The sequence below is a fragment of the Lagenorhynchus albirostris genome, chromosome 13 (assembly GCF_949774975.1).
Source record: "Lagenorhynchus albirostris chromosome 13, mLagAlb1.1, whole genome shotgun sequence".
In the NCBI taxonomy this organism is placed as follows: domain Eukaryota; kingdom Metazoa; phylum Chordata; class Mammalia; order Artiodactyla; family Delphinidae; genus Lagenorhynchus; species Lagenorhynchus albirostris.
In genome coordinates, this window is record NC_083107.1 from 10,372,875 (window position 1) to 10,387,893 (window position 15,019).

General features: G+C 42.2%; 1 protein-coding gene across 1 annotated transcript in view; it reads left to right on the top strand.

The window, feature by feature from the left end:
* The window catches only part of ACOXL (acyl-CoA oxidase like), a 380,633-nt gene that overhangs the window by 196,537 nt on the left and 169,077 nt on the right, over positions 1-15,019 (top strand). The window contains 1 exon segment of the mRNA XM_060168784.1: positions 11,180-11,333. Coding sequence (XP_060024767.1) covers positions 11,180-11,333 — 154 coding nt within the window.

The following is a 15,019-nucleotide window of genomic DNA, read 5'->3' on the forward strand; positions in this document are numbered from 1 at the left end:
AGCATTCACTTAAACAAACAGGTTTGGAAATGAAGAATGTTTTTGCCACAGTATCCCTATTTTCCAATTTATCTCTGGGCCCCTCTGAGTTTCTTGCATCAGACTTTCTTAAGACATGTGCCTCTTGGACTCTTACACACCCTGAACACAGAAGGGTTTCTCAGAGCTCCTTGGCACGCAGACGTGAGAGCTTGATAGTGGATAAGCGCCACCAGGGGAACCGCTCTGTCTGGCAGATGGAGGCTCTTCCTCAGCAGGGCCCATGTCCTGCCAGTGTTAAGTAAAATCACAGGCCAGCATTGCAAAGAAATCTTACCAGCTCTCTGCTAAGAGAGTCTCATGATTCTTTTTTTTCTTAGCTGATTGATTTCTTCTTTACCACCCATTTTTACCCTGGGGAACATCTAGGGGAGTGTGTGTGTGTGTGTGTGTGTGTGTGTGTGTGTGTGTGTGTGTGTGTGTCTATGGTTAGGGAGGTCGGAGGGGAATCATATATACATTTTTTTAAATGACCAGGCCTGGGATTCTCTGAGCATCCTTGTATTGCAGCCACAGCCCAGGGCATGGGTGACTATATTCTAGCATAGATTTAGAATGTTATTAACTTCCTCAGGGCACTGATATGCACATTACTTATCATGAAAAGAGAGTGGTATTTAGGGCTGGAGAGCCCTAGGTTTGAATCCTAGCTCTGTCCTAACATAAGTGAGACCTTGACTTAGGTATGCAACCTCAGTTGAGCCTCAGTTTCCTCATCTGCAAAGTGGGGATATGACTTCCTATTTCATACAGTCGTTGTGAGGATCAAGTCAGATGATAAATGCAGAAGCTCTTTGCTTATAGTAGTTGCTTCATACGATTAGGTTTCTTTTCATCCGAGTGCGATTAAACACATGGTGGTTTCCACGTTTTGTCAGTTTGCCCAGCTCAACGGCTTCAGTTCTGAGGTTGCATGGTCTTTTTTGTTTGCTGTAACATGAGGCCCAATGCAACATCTTTTGCATGTGCAGGATTTATTGAGGAAACAAAGATGTTTAGACATTATAAGATTATTCTGTAGATGGAAGATGGTAAATACCTTGAGCCAAAATTGATCTTTGCCATTCAGAAAAGGAAAGACAAGCCACAGAACGGGAGAAAATATTTGTAATATGTATATCTGACAATGGGGTATTATCCAGAATATGTAAAGAACACTAAAAATAAAATTCAACTAAAAATAAGATGGGTAAGCCACTAGAACATGGGCAAAAGATTTGAATAGGTACTTAACAAAAGAAGATTGTATGGTCAGACAGTAGACACATGAAAAGATGTTCTTTGATCGTTAGTTATCCAGGAAATGCAAATTCAAACCATGAGGATTACCGTGACATATCCACTAGAATGACTAAAATTAAAAGGACTGCAAAGATGGCTTGTTGGCGGGCACGTGGAACAACTAGGACTCCCATACACTGCTGGTGGGAGTGTAAAATTGTACAACCACTTTGGAAAATTGTTTGCCAGTTTCTTAAAAAGTTAAAAATACCTCTTCCATATGACCCAGTCACTTCACTCCTACATATTTACTCAAGAGGAATGAAGACATATGTCTCCTCTAAGATTTTTACATGAATTTTCATAGCATCTTTATTTGTAATAGCTCCAAACTGGAAACAACAAAAATGTTCAACAACAAGTGAATGCACAAATGAAATGTAATCTATGCATTGCATAGAATGGAATTCTAGTCAGCAATAAAAAGAAACAGCTACCAATACATTGCTCAGTATGGATGGATGAATCTCAAGACAATATGCTCATTGAAAGAAGCAAGACATAACATACACTGTATAATCCCATTTGCATAAAATGCAAACTAATCCATACTGACAAAGATTGATCAGTGGTTGTCTGAAGATGGGGGTGGAGGAAGGGATGGTTTGCAAAAAGGGATGAGGAATTTTCTGAAAATCGTTAGAAATATTCTGTAGCTTGATTGTGGTGGTGTTCTCATGGGTGCATAGAGTTGTCAAAACTCTCTACATGGTGCACTTTGAATAATGAAGTCTGTTGGGAATAAATCAATCCTCAGTAATGTTGATAAGGAAAAAAAGATAAATTGTTAGTTTAAAGCAAAAATAGCAATAAAATTTATAACATGTAGAATATATTTTTGTCTCAACAGTGACATCATGGATGGCAGAATGAAAACGAATTATATATTGTTGTCAGGTTCTTATATTATCCTTGACGTGGTATAACAGTATGTGAGGGGAAAATGTGGTCAGTTAAAGATGCATGTTTTAGGCCACAGAAAAATTGCTGGAAAAAAATTAGTAACACAGTTTAAAATCCAGCAATGCAATACTAAAGATTATTCAATTAATCAAGGAGCACAGGGAAAAGAACATATGGGATAAATAGGGGAAAAATTGCAAGATAATAGTTTAAAACTCAATCGCATTAATAATTACACTGAGTGTAAATGATTTAAACACTCCTATTTTCAAATTGTTAGATATGATAAATTAAGACTGAACTAGATGCTGTCTACAAGAAACCCACTTAAAATTAAAGACAAAGAGGTTAAAAGTATGAGAATAAAAAATTTATACCTGCAAACATTAACCATAAAAGAGTTGGAGTGGCTATACTAATATTAGATAGACTTCAGAAGGAATATTACCAGAGATATAGAGGATCACTTCATAATGATAAAGCAGTCTACTCATCAAGAAGACGTAACAATCTAAATGTGTATGGATTCCACGAAATAGCATCAAAATACATGAAGCAAAAATGGAAAGTACTGAAAGGAAAAATTAACAAATCCTAAATTATAGTTACAGACATCAGTCCTTTTCTCTGAGACATTGATATAATAAACAGAACACCAGTAATGATATAAGTCATATGAACAACATTACTAACAAACTTGACGTAATGACATTTATTGAAAACTCTACCCAGCAAGAGCAGAATACACATTCTTTTTTTTTTAACATCTTTATTGGAGTGTAATTGCTTTACAATGTCATGTTAGTTTCTGCTGTATAACAAAGTGAATCAGCTATATGTACACATATACCCCCATATCCCTTCCCTCTTGTGTCTCCCTCCCTCCCTCCCTATCCTGCCTCTCTAGGAGGTCACAAAGCACCGAGCTGATCTCCCTGTGTTATGCGGCTGCTTCCCACTATCTATTTTCCATTTGGTAGTGTACATATGTCAATTCCACTCTCTCACTTTGACTCAGCTTACCCTTCCCCCTCCCCGTGTCCTCAAGTTCATTCTCTACGTCTGCGTCTTTATTCTTGTCCTGCCCCTAGGTACTTCAGAAACTTTTTTTTTTTTAGATTCCATATATATGTGTTAGAATATGGTATTTGTTTTTCCCTTTCTGACTTACTTCACTCTGTATGACAGACTCTAGGTCCATCCACCTCATTACAAGTAGCTCAATTTCGTTTCTTTTTATGGCTGAGTAATATTCTATTGCATATATGTGCCACATCTTCTTTATCCATTCATCTGTCGATGGAAACTTAGGTTGCTTCCATGTCCTGGCTATTGTAAATAGAGCTGCAATGAACATTGTGGTACATGACTTTTTGAATTATGGTTTTCTCAGGGTATATGCCCAGTAGTGGGATTGCTGGGTCGTATGGTAGTTCTATTTTTAGTTTTTAAGAAACCTCCATACTGTTCTCCATAGTGGCTGTATCAATTTACATTCCCACCAACAGTGCAAGAGGGTTCCCTTTTCTCGACACCCTCTCCAGCATTGATTGTTTCTAGATTTTTTGATGATGCCCATTCTGATTGGTGTCAGAATATCTCATTGTAGTTTTGATTTGTATTTCTCTAAAGATTAATGATGCTGAGTATTCTTTCATGTGTTTGTTGGCAATCTGTATATCTTCTATGGAGAAATGTCTGTTTAGGTCTTCTGCCCATTTTTGGATTGGGTTGTTTGTTTTTTTTTGATATTGAGCTGCATGAGCTGCTTGTAAATTTTGGAGATTAATCCTGTGTCAGTTGCTTCATTTGCAGATATTTTATCCCATTCTGTGCGTTGTCTTTTCGTCTTGTTTATGGTTTCCCTTGCTATGCAAAAGCTTTTAAGTTTCATTAGGTCCCATTTGTTTATTTTTGTTTTTATTTCCATTTCTCTAGGAGGTGGGTCAAAAAGGATCTTGCTGTGATTTATGTCATAGAGTGTTCTGCCTATGTTTTCTTCTAAGAGTTTGATAGTGTCTGGCCTTACATTGAGGTCTTTAATCCATTTTGAGTTTCTTTTTGTGTATGGTGTTAGGGAGTGTTCTAATTTCATTCTTTTACATGTAGCTGTCCAGCTTTTCCCAGCACCACTTATTGAAGAGGCTGTCTTTTCTCCATTGTATATTCTTGCCTCCTTTATCAAAGATAAGGTGACGATATGTGCATGAGTTTATGTCTGGGCTTCCTATCCTGTTCCATTAATCTATATTTCTGTTTTCATGCTAGTATCATATTGTCTTGATTACTGTAGCTTTGTAGTATAGTCTGAAGTCAGAGAGCCTGATTCCTCCAGCTCCGTTTTTCTTTGTCAAGATTGCTTTGGCTATTCGGGGTCTTTTGTGTTTCCATACAGATTGGGAATTTTTTTGTTCTAGTTCTCTGAAAAATGCCATTGGTAGTTTGATAGGGATTGCATTGAATCTGTAGATCACTTTGGGTAGTATAGTCATTTTCACAATGTTGATTCTTCCAATCCAAGAACACGATATATCTCTCCATCTGTTTGTATCATCTTTAATTTCTTTCATCAGTGTCTTATATTTTTCTGCATAGAGGACTTTTGTCTCTTTAGGTGGGTTTATTCCTAGATATTTTATTCTTTTTGTTGCAATGGTAAATGGGAGTGTTTTCATAATTTCACTTTCATATTTTTCATCATTAGTGTATAGGAATGCAAGAGATTTTTGTGCATTTTATATCCTGCTACTTTACCAAATTCACTGATTATCTCTAGTAGATTTCTGGTAGCATCTTTAGGATTCTCTATGTATAGTATTATGTCATCTGCAAACAGTGACAGCGTTACTTCTTTTTTTCTGATTTGGATTCCTTTTTTTTCTTTTTCTTCTCTGATTGCTGTGGCTAAAACTTCCAAAACTATGTTGAATAATAGTGGTGAGAGTGGGCAACCTTGTCTTGTTCCTGATCTTAGTGGAAATGTTTTCAGTTTTTCACCATTGAGGACGATGTTGCCTGCGCGTTTGTCATATATGGCCTTTATTATGTTGAGGTAAGTTCCCTCTACGCCTACTTTCTGGAGGGTTTTTATCATAAATCAGTGTTGAATTTTGTCACAAGCTTTCTCTGCATCTATTGAGATGATCATATGGTTTTTCTCCTTCAATTTGTTAATATGGTGTATCACATTGATTGATTTGCATATATTGAAGAATCCTTGCATTCCTGGGATAAACCCCACTTGATCATGGTGTATTATCCTTTTAATGTGCTGTTGGATTCTGTTGGCTAGTATTTTGTTGAGGATTTTTGCATCTATGTTCATCAGTGATACTGGCCTGTAGTTTTCTTTCTTTGTGACCTCTTTGTCTGGTTTTGGTATCAGGGAGATGGTGGCCTCGTAGAATGAGTTTCGGAGTCTTCCTTCCTCTGCTATATTTTGGAAGAGTTTGAGAAGCACAGGTGTTAGCTCTTCTCTAAGTGATAGAATTTGCCTGTGAAACTATCTGGTCCTGGGCTTTTGTTTGTTGGAAGATTTTTAATCACAGTTTCAATTTCAGTGCCTGTGATTGGTCTGTTCATATTTTCTATTTCTTCCTGGTTCAGTCTCAGAACGTTGTGCATTTCTAAGAATTTGTCCATTTCTTCCCGGGTGTCCATTTTATTGGTATAGAGATGCTTGTAGTAATCTCTCATGATCCTTTGTATTTCTGCAGTGTCAGTCGTTACTTCTTCTTCATTTCTAATTCTATTGATTAGAGTCATCTCCCTTTTTTTCTTGACTACTCTGGCTAATGGTTTATCAATTTTGTTTATCTTCTCAAAGAACCAGCTTTTAGTTTATTGATCTTTGCTATCGTTTTCTTCATTTCTTTTTCATTTATTTCTTATCTGATCTTTATGATTTCTTTCCTTCTGCTAACTTTGGTGTTTTTTGTTCTGCTTTCTGTAATTGCTTTAGGTGTAAGTTCAGGTTGTTTATTTGAGATGTTGGTTGTTTCTTAAGGTAGGATTGTATTGCTATAAACTTCCCTCTTAGAACTGCTTTTGCTGCATTCCATAGGTGTTGGGTCGTCGTGTTTTCATTGTCATTTGTTTCCAGGAATGTTTTGATTTCCTCTTTGATTTCTTCAGTGATCCCTTGGTTATTAAGTAGTGTATTGTTTAGCCTCCATGTGTTTGTATTTTTTACAGAGTTGTTCCTGTAATTGATATCTAGTCTCATAGCATTGTGGTCAGAAAGGATACTTGATATGATTTCAATTTTCTTAAATTTACCAAGGCTTGATTTGTGACCCAAGATATGATCTATCCTGGAGAATGTTCCATGAGCACTTGAGAAGAAAGTGTATTCTGTGGTTTTTTGATAGAATATCCTTTAAATATCAATTAAGTCCATCTTTTTTAATGTATCATTTAAAGCTTGTGTTTCCTTATTTATTTTCACTTTGGATGTTCTGTCCATTGGTGAAAGTGTGGTGTTAAAGTCCCCTACTATGATTGTGTTACTGTCGATTTCCCTTTTTATGGCTGTTACTATTTGCCTTATGTATTGAGTTGCTTCTATGTTGGGTGCATAAATATTTACAATTGTTATATCTTCTTCTTGGATTGATCCCTTGTTCATTATGTAGTGTCCTTCTTTGTCTCTTGTAATAGTCTTTATTTTAAAATGTATTTTGTCTGATATGAGAATTGCTACTTCAGCTTTCTTTTGATTTCCATTTGCTTGGAATATCTTTTTCCATCCCCTTACTTTAAGTCTGTATGTGTCCCTAGGTCTGAAGTGGGTCTCTTGTAGACAGCGTATATATGGGTCTTGTTATTGTATCCATTCAGCCAGTCTATGTCTTTTGGTTGGAGAATTTAATCCATTTACATTTCAGGTAATTATCGATATGTATGTTCCTATTACCATTTTCTTAATTGTTTTGGGTTTGTTATTGCAGGTCTTTTCCTTCTCTTGTGTTCCATGCCTAGAGAAGTTCCTTTAGCATTTGTTGTAAAGCTGGTTTGGTGGTGCTGAATTCTCTCAGCTTTTGCTTGTCTGTAAAGGTTTTAATTTCTCCACCTAATCTGAATGAGATCCTTGCTGGGTAGAGTAATCTTGGTTGTAGGTTTTTCCCCTTCATCACTTTAAATATGTCCTGCCACTCCATCCTGGCTTGCAGAATTTCTGCTGAAAGATCAGCTGTTAACCTTATGGGGATTCCCTTGTGTGTTATTTGTTGTTTTTCCCTTGCTGCTTCTAATGTTTTTTCTTTGTATTTAATTTTTGACAGTTTGATTAATATGTGTCTTGGCATGTTTCTCCTTGGATTTATCCTGTATGGGACTCTCTGTGCTTCCTGGTCTTGATTAACTATTTCCTTTCCTATATTAGGGAAGTTTTCAACTATAATCTCTTCAACTATTTTCTCAGTCCCTTTCCTTTTCTCTTCTTCTTCTGGGACCCCTATAATTCGAATCTTGGTGCGTTTAATGTTGTCCCAGAGGTCTCTGAGACTGTCCTGAGTTCTTTTCATTCTTTCTTCTTTATTCTGCTTTGCAGTAGTTATTTCCACTATTTTATCTTCCAGGTCACTTATCCGTTCTTCTGCCTCAATTATTCTGCTATTGATCCCTTCTAGAGAATGTTTAATTTCATTTATTGTGTTGTTCATCACTGTTAGTTTGCTATTTAGTTCTTCTAGGTCCTTGTTAAACGTTTGTTTTATTTTCTCCATTCTATTTCCAAGATTTTGGATCATTTTTACTGTCATTATTCTGAATTCTTTTTCAGGTAGACTGCCTATTTGTTCTTCATTTGTTAGGTCTGGTGGGTTTTTACCTTGCTCCTTCATCTGCTGTGTGTTTCTCTGTCTTCTCATTTTGCTTATCTTACTGTGTTTGGGGTCTCCTTTTTGCAGGCTGCACGTTCATCGTTCCTATCGTTTTTGGTGTCTGCCCCCAGTGGCTGAGGTTGGTTCAGTGGGTTGTGTAGGCTTCCTGGTGGAGGGGCCTAGTGCCTGTGTTCTGGTGGATGAGGCTGGATCCTGTCTTTCTGGTAGGCAGGTCCACGTCTGGTGGTGTGTTTTGGGGTGTCTGTGGCCTTAGTATGATTTTATGCAGCCTGTCTTCTAATGGGTGGGGTTGTTTTCCTGTCTTACTACTTGTTTGGCATAGGGTGTCCAGCACTGTAGCTTGCTGGTCGTTGAGTGGAGCTGGGTCTTGGCATTGAGATGGAGATCTCTGGGAGATTTTCGCCGTTTGATATTACATGGAGCTGGGAGGTCTCTTGTGGATCAATGTTCTGAACTTGGCTCTCCCACCTCAGAGGCACAGCCCTGACGCCTGGCTGAAGCACCAAAAGCCTGTCATCCACACGGCTCAGAATAAATGGCAGAAATAAAGAAATAAAGAACGAGAGAGAGAGAGAGAGAGAGAGAGAGAGAGAGAGAGATGGAGGGAGAGAGGGAGGGAGAGACAGAGAAAGAAAGGAAGAAAAAATAAAAGTTGTTAAAATAGTTATTTAAAAAATTTAAAAAGTAAAGAAAAAGAAAGAAAGGTGGAAAGAAGAGAGCAACCAAACCAAAAAACAAATCCTCCAATGGTAAGAAGTGCTAAAAACTATAGTATAAAAAAGAAATAAGAAAAATGGACTGATAGAACCGTTGGACAAATGGTAAAAGCAAAACTATACAGACAAAATCTCACACAGAAGCATACACATACACACTCACAAAAAGAGAAAAAGGAAAAAATATATATATATCATAGCTCCCAAAGTCCACCTCCTCAATTTGGGATGATTCGTTGCCTATTCAGGTATTCCACAGATGCCGGGTACATCAAGTTGATTGTGGAGCTTTAATCCGCTGCTTCTGAGGCTGCTGGGGGAGATTTCCCTTTCTCTTCTTTGTTCTCACAGCTCCCAGGGGCTCAGCTTTGGATTTGGCCCCGCCTCTGCGTGTAGGTCGCTGGAGGGTGTCTGTTCTTCGCTCAGACAGGACGGGGTTAAAGGAGCCGCTGATTCGGGGGCTCTGGCTCACTCAGGCCGGGGGGAGGGAGGGGCACGGAGTGCGGGGCGGGCCTGCGGCGGCAGAGGCCAGCGGGACGTTGCACCAGCTTGAGGTGCGCCGTGTGTTCTCCTGGGGAAGTTGTCCCTGGTTCCCGGGACCCTGGCAAGTGGCGGGCTGCACAGGCTCCCCGGAAGGGAGGTGTGGAGAGTGACCTGTGCTTGCACACAGGCTTCTTGGTGGCGGCAGCAGCAGCCTTAGCGTCTCATGCCCGGCTCTGGGGTCCGCGCTTTTAGCCGCGGCTTGCGCCCGTCTCTGGAGCTCCTTTAAGCAGCTCTCTTAATCCCCTCTCCTCACGCACCAGGAAACAAAGAGGGAAGAAAAAGTCTCTTGCTTCTTCGGCAGTTCCAGACTTTTCCCCGACTCCCTCTCGGCTAGCCGTGGCGCAGTAACCCCTGCAGGCTGTGTTCACGCCGCCAACCCCAGTTCTCTGCCTGTGCTCCGACCAAAGCCCGAGCCTCAGCTCCCAGCCACCGCCCGCCCTGGCGGGTGAGCAGACAAGCTTCTCGGGCTGGTGAGTGCCGGTCGGCACCGATCCTCTGTGCGGGAATCTCTCCGCTTCGCACTCTGCACCCCTGTGGCTGCGCTCTCCTCCGCGGCTCCGAAGCTTTCCCCCTCCACCTTCCGCAGTCTCCGCCCGCGAAGGGGCTTCCTAGTGTGTGGAAACCTTTCCTCCTTCACAGCTCCCTGCCACTGGTGCAGGTCCCGACCCTATTCTTTGTCTCTCTTTTTTCTTTTTTCTTTTGCCCTACCCAGGTACGTGGGGAGTTTCTTGCCTTTTGGGAGGTCTGAGGTCTTCTGCCAGCGTTCTGTAGGTGTTCTGTACGAGTTGTTCCACGTGTAGATGTGTTTATGATGTAGTTGTGGGGAGGAAGGTGATCTCCGCGTCTTACTCCTCTGCCATCTTGAAGCTCCCCAGAATACACATTCTTTTGAAGTGCACATAGAACATTTATCAAGACAGACCATGTGGATTTATAATGATTGAAATCATACAAAATATGTTCTCTGATTAGAATGAAATTATATTAAGAATTAATAACAGAAAAATATCTGGAATAATCTTTACATATTAGGAAACTAAAGAACACACATAATTCATAGGTCAAAGAAGAAATCACAGGGAAATTAGAAAATATTTAGAATAAAATGAAAATGAAACACAACATATCAAAATTTGTGGTAAGCAACTAATGCAGTGCTCAGAGAAAAACGTATACCTTTAAATGCTTACATTAGAAAAGAAGAAAAGGCTAAAGCCAGTGGTGTAAATTTCTAGTTTAAGAAGCTAGAAAAAAGAGGAACAAGTTAAGCACAAAGAAAGTAGAGTGAATAATAAAAATGAGAGCAGAAATCAATGAAATAAGAAATGGTCAAAGAATGGAAAAAAAATAATTAAGCCCAAAACTGTTTTTTTCTTTCAATAAATAAAATTGAAAGATCTTTAGCTAGAATGATCCAGAAAAAGACACAAATTATCAGTATCTAGAATAAAAGAGAAGGCATCACTATAGATCCTACAGACACTGAAAGGATAAATAAAATTAAATATCATTGTTATTATTGTTATTGATGTAATGTCAATGTAATGCCAATATATTTGACAACATATGAAACTGACAAATTTCTTGAAAGATATATAGTACCAAAAGTGTCACAGAAAGAAACAGAAAACCTGAATAGCTTTGTCTGGCATTACTGGTGAAACAACCAAATATGTAAGAAAAGAAAACATACTGATGTTACACAAACTCTTTCAGAAAAGAAAAGGGAAAATGAATTTTAGGAGCACCCCGAAACCAAAACCCAGACAAAGACAGTATGAGAGCAATATCCCTTATGAGCACATGTGCTGGGGGCACTGCTGCATCCATCACGGGTCTCTGATTGTCTCGCAGGTATGCCGGCATCCTTCTGGACGAGGATGTCTTCCGAGGTTAGGAGCTTGTCGGCAGTCGCCCGCTGCACGTGCTGGTGGCAGGGCTGAAGGCCTACAGTACCTGGGAGAACATCGGCTACCTGCAGGACGGCCGAGAGTGCACCGGAGGCCTGGTGAGCCGCCGCGGGCCCCCAGTCCTGCAGGGTCTGCGTGGTTACACGTGTGGGGGCTGACCGTGTGGCCAGTGGGATTTGGAACCAGGTGGAATTCCCTCCTGCCCTGGTGACCCTGGATGCATTACTTAGTTTTGTCACCTGTGCATGTCCACCTTCTTGGATGCTGTGAGGACGGATGCAGACCATGCTTGTAAAATGCTTGGCCCATAGAGGCCCACGGTAAATGTCATGAAACTTGGTGGTGGTGGTTGTTGAGAGTATAGGAAAGGGCCAGTGGGGGTCAGATGATCAAAGCTCTGCTCCAGTGTTTAAATCCCTTGGGGAGAAGGCAGGAGTGACCCCAGGGGCTTCTACCCTGGGAAGGAGGCAAATGGGGATATGCCAACCATTTAGAGAGTGTATAGAGTGTCCCCAGCCCAACCCTCAGACCATTTTGAGCAGTGAGGGGTGTGAGGTATGAGAAACCCCAATATGCATCTTTGCAGAGTCGAGGGGAGTCTGAGGACAGCTGGGATCCGTGCTCTATTCCTCTACAATCCTGAGAGTGGAGGTGCCTGCGTGATGCAGGATGCCAGAGTCTCTGCATCCCTGTGGGAGCCCAGCACTGGTGAGAAAGGGGACCCAAGTGGGGTCTCTGAGGACAGGATGTGGGGGATGTGTGGTTGTGGACCTGTGACTCCGTGGCATTGCACGGCTGCAGACATCAGCTCTGATGGCATCTGAGGTTCAGCCCCAGATGACAGCGCTGTGTTGGTGACCCCTAGGGACCACACCGCCTCATCGTTCTGTGGGCCAGAAGCAGGCCCTGCAGGAAGAGCAGGGAGGAGGGAGCCCCTCCTGGGCCTTGGGCCTGAATTCCATCTTGAACTTGACTGAGTATTTGCCTAACAACAGCAGCTCTGAACCTGAAGGGGAGGCTGAAGAATTTTAGCCTCAGTGAGAAGGGGTCAAGAGCAAGTCCAGGGTGGTTGTAGAGAATAAAAGGGGAGGATGCGTTTCTGGAGACCCCGGCCTCAGAGTCGGGGTCCATGGAGGGGCGAGGAGGGGCTGGGCCTTCACCACCGGCAGAGCCCAAGGTTTCTCCCACATGAACGGTGAGGATGGGACTGGGAGCCTCCTGTGTCCTTTCATCTGAGAGTCACCGTGCTCACTTCTCTCACGGTGGCTGAGTAAGGATGTGCACGTGGTGAAGGGGACCTTGGTTGGTCAGACGTGCGTACTGTGTCTGTGACGGTGGGGGACATGCTTGCTTTTCCAGTGGGAATGATGTCGGGTCCGCCTGGAAAAGAAGGAGAATAGGGAATAAAGTGACAGCTGGCGCTGGGGCGCAGCTGGACCAGGAGTACAGGTCCTCTGAGGCAGCTGGGGGCGATGGCTTATAATGACCTTGAGTGACCTGACACGTGTGAGGCCCCTGCCAAGGGGCTGGTTTCCATCCATCCAGTGGCCCTGCCCGCTCATGCCCTCCTTCGCTGCCACGCACCGACCGGCAGTGCAGAGATGACCCCTTCACCCACCATATTATGGAAAAGAACCTGACCGTGGAGGGCTGCTCTTCCAGGCTGGATGCCAGGCCTGTAATCCCACCGGGCACTGCTGCCTCATGAGGCTTTGCTTCCCAGTAGCTCCTCAGCAATGGATGCAGAGGCCCTGATTTCCATTTCTGTTCCTTCCCTTCTTGTCTCCACCCCCATATCCACCCAACACCTAGCCCAAGGCTATTTGTAGAGACATAAATATTTGTTGAAAGGAAAGCATGAGCATCTTCTAATTGTTCTAAGTTATATTTACAAACACCGCATCTTGTGCAGGCAGGAGGTCTCCAGGAGTGAAGTGTGAATGTCTGGGAGCTCCCGAGATGGTACTGAAAACCACCTCTTTCATGGCCCGTAGGTCTAAGTAGGTCTTGCTTCAAAAAAATGTATTTCAACACACATTTACTGGGTTTGAAGCCAGCAACCCTGGGTGTGACCACAGGAAAGTTTTTCCCTTCACTGTGCCTCATTTTCCCCATATATAAAATGAGGATAAACTCTCCTTTGTAGTGGTTGTGAGGATTAAGGTATGCAAGATGATGAGCATAAAATGCTTCACATGTGAACCCAGGAAGCAGCAGCTGACATCTTTATGGTGTGCTTACCCTGGGGATTTGGAGAAAAAAAAAATACCACATGGTCTGTTTTGCTTGCCATCGTAAAGATGGATACAGAACCCAGACTGGTATGGCAGGTCCTATGCAGCAGCTGGGGCTGGGAGGACTCAGTGACATCTGGAGGGGGGCGGGGGGCAGTCGCTGAGCAGTATCATTTTAGCAATTTAGAGGATGAACGAGAGGCTTTGAGATGGGGGTCTGAGGACCTGCTGGATAAAGGGATACCTGCACACAGGTGAAGGTGTGGGAGTGTGTGGCGCATCTAGGGACACTGGGACAGGCATGGGCTGGGTTCAGGTGAAGGTGCAAGGGAGGAATGGCAACTTTATTCAGAAAGCCAGCAGATCGAGAAGATGGTGGACTCGTGTCCCAAAGAACCATCTTAATTGAGTTAGAATTCTGGCTTCTTTTATACTAAAATGGGAGGGAGTGTGGTTAGTTGTTGCAAACTTCTTGGTGTCAGAATCCTTTGTGCTTGCAGCTGTCCTTGTAGGTCAGGTCACGAAGTTCCTGTAAACCTTCCACAAGACAAAGGTTATTCTCTGTTCTGCAACTTCTTATCTCTTATTTGAATGGGAAAGTGTTATACCTTTAAAGGTCAGAGCCTTGCGAATGGGCTATCCTGTATATTTTCAGGCTGTAAGCAACATTCTTAACTTGTAGCAAAAGCAATAGAATACAAAGGTTAAAGTGAAAGAACAGATCCAATATGGAGTCAGATTTGTTCTTCCCTATTGCAAAAGGGCAGGGACCAAGTCTTTGATCACCACAACCCTACTTCTGACTATAGTGGGGAGTATCAGTAAGCAGCTGTTGACTGACTAAACAGACTGAATGATAGACTGATAGACAGACTGATGTCCATCAGACAGATGGACTGATGGACAGATGGACTGACTAAATAAATGACTGCCCTGTGCCTCCATTTTTCTTTCTTACCCTTAGAAGTTAAGATTAATCCACAAAACTTGGCCCCTTTGGTCTTTCCTTGCTTTATTATTACTTTTTACCTTGAACATTTTATTTAAACATCTGACTCTATTGTTAAGTATTTGGAGACAAAGAACACGGGCTTTGCCTTGAGGCTACTCATATTCAGAAGCAGGCTCTAAAGCCTGTACAGACCCATTCTGATGGCTCATTTGTTGAGTAGTTTAGGAAACAGGGACTTGAGAAGAGGGCTGGGATGGAAAATCATTGTTGTCGTTTTTGCGGTACGCGGGCCTCTCACTGTTGTGGCCTCTCCCATTGCGGAGCACAGGCTCTGGACACGCAGGCTCAGCAGCCATGGCTCACGGGACCAGCCGCTCCGCGGCATGTGGGATCCTCCCGGACCAGGGCACGAACCCGTGTTCCCTGCATCGGCAGGCGGACTCTCAACCACTGCGCCACCAGGGAAGCCCTGGGATGGAAAATCATTGTACAATTTATCAAGATATGACTAATCTGGTGCCTAATTTTTGCCTTTACTTTAAACATACACCCTGTTTAAATCCTGTTTCCCTGGACTGCTAACTTTCATGTTTGTTAC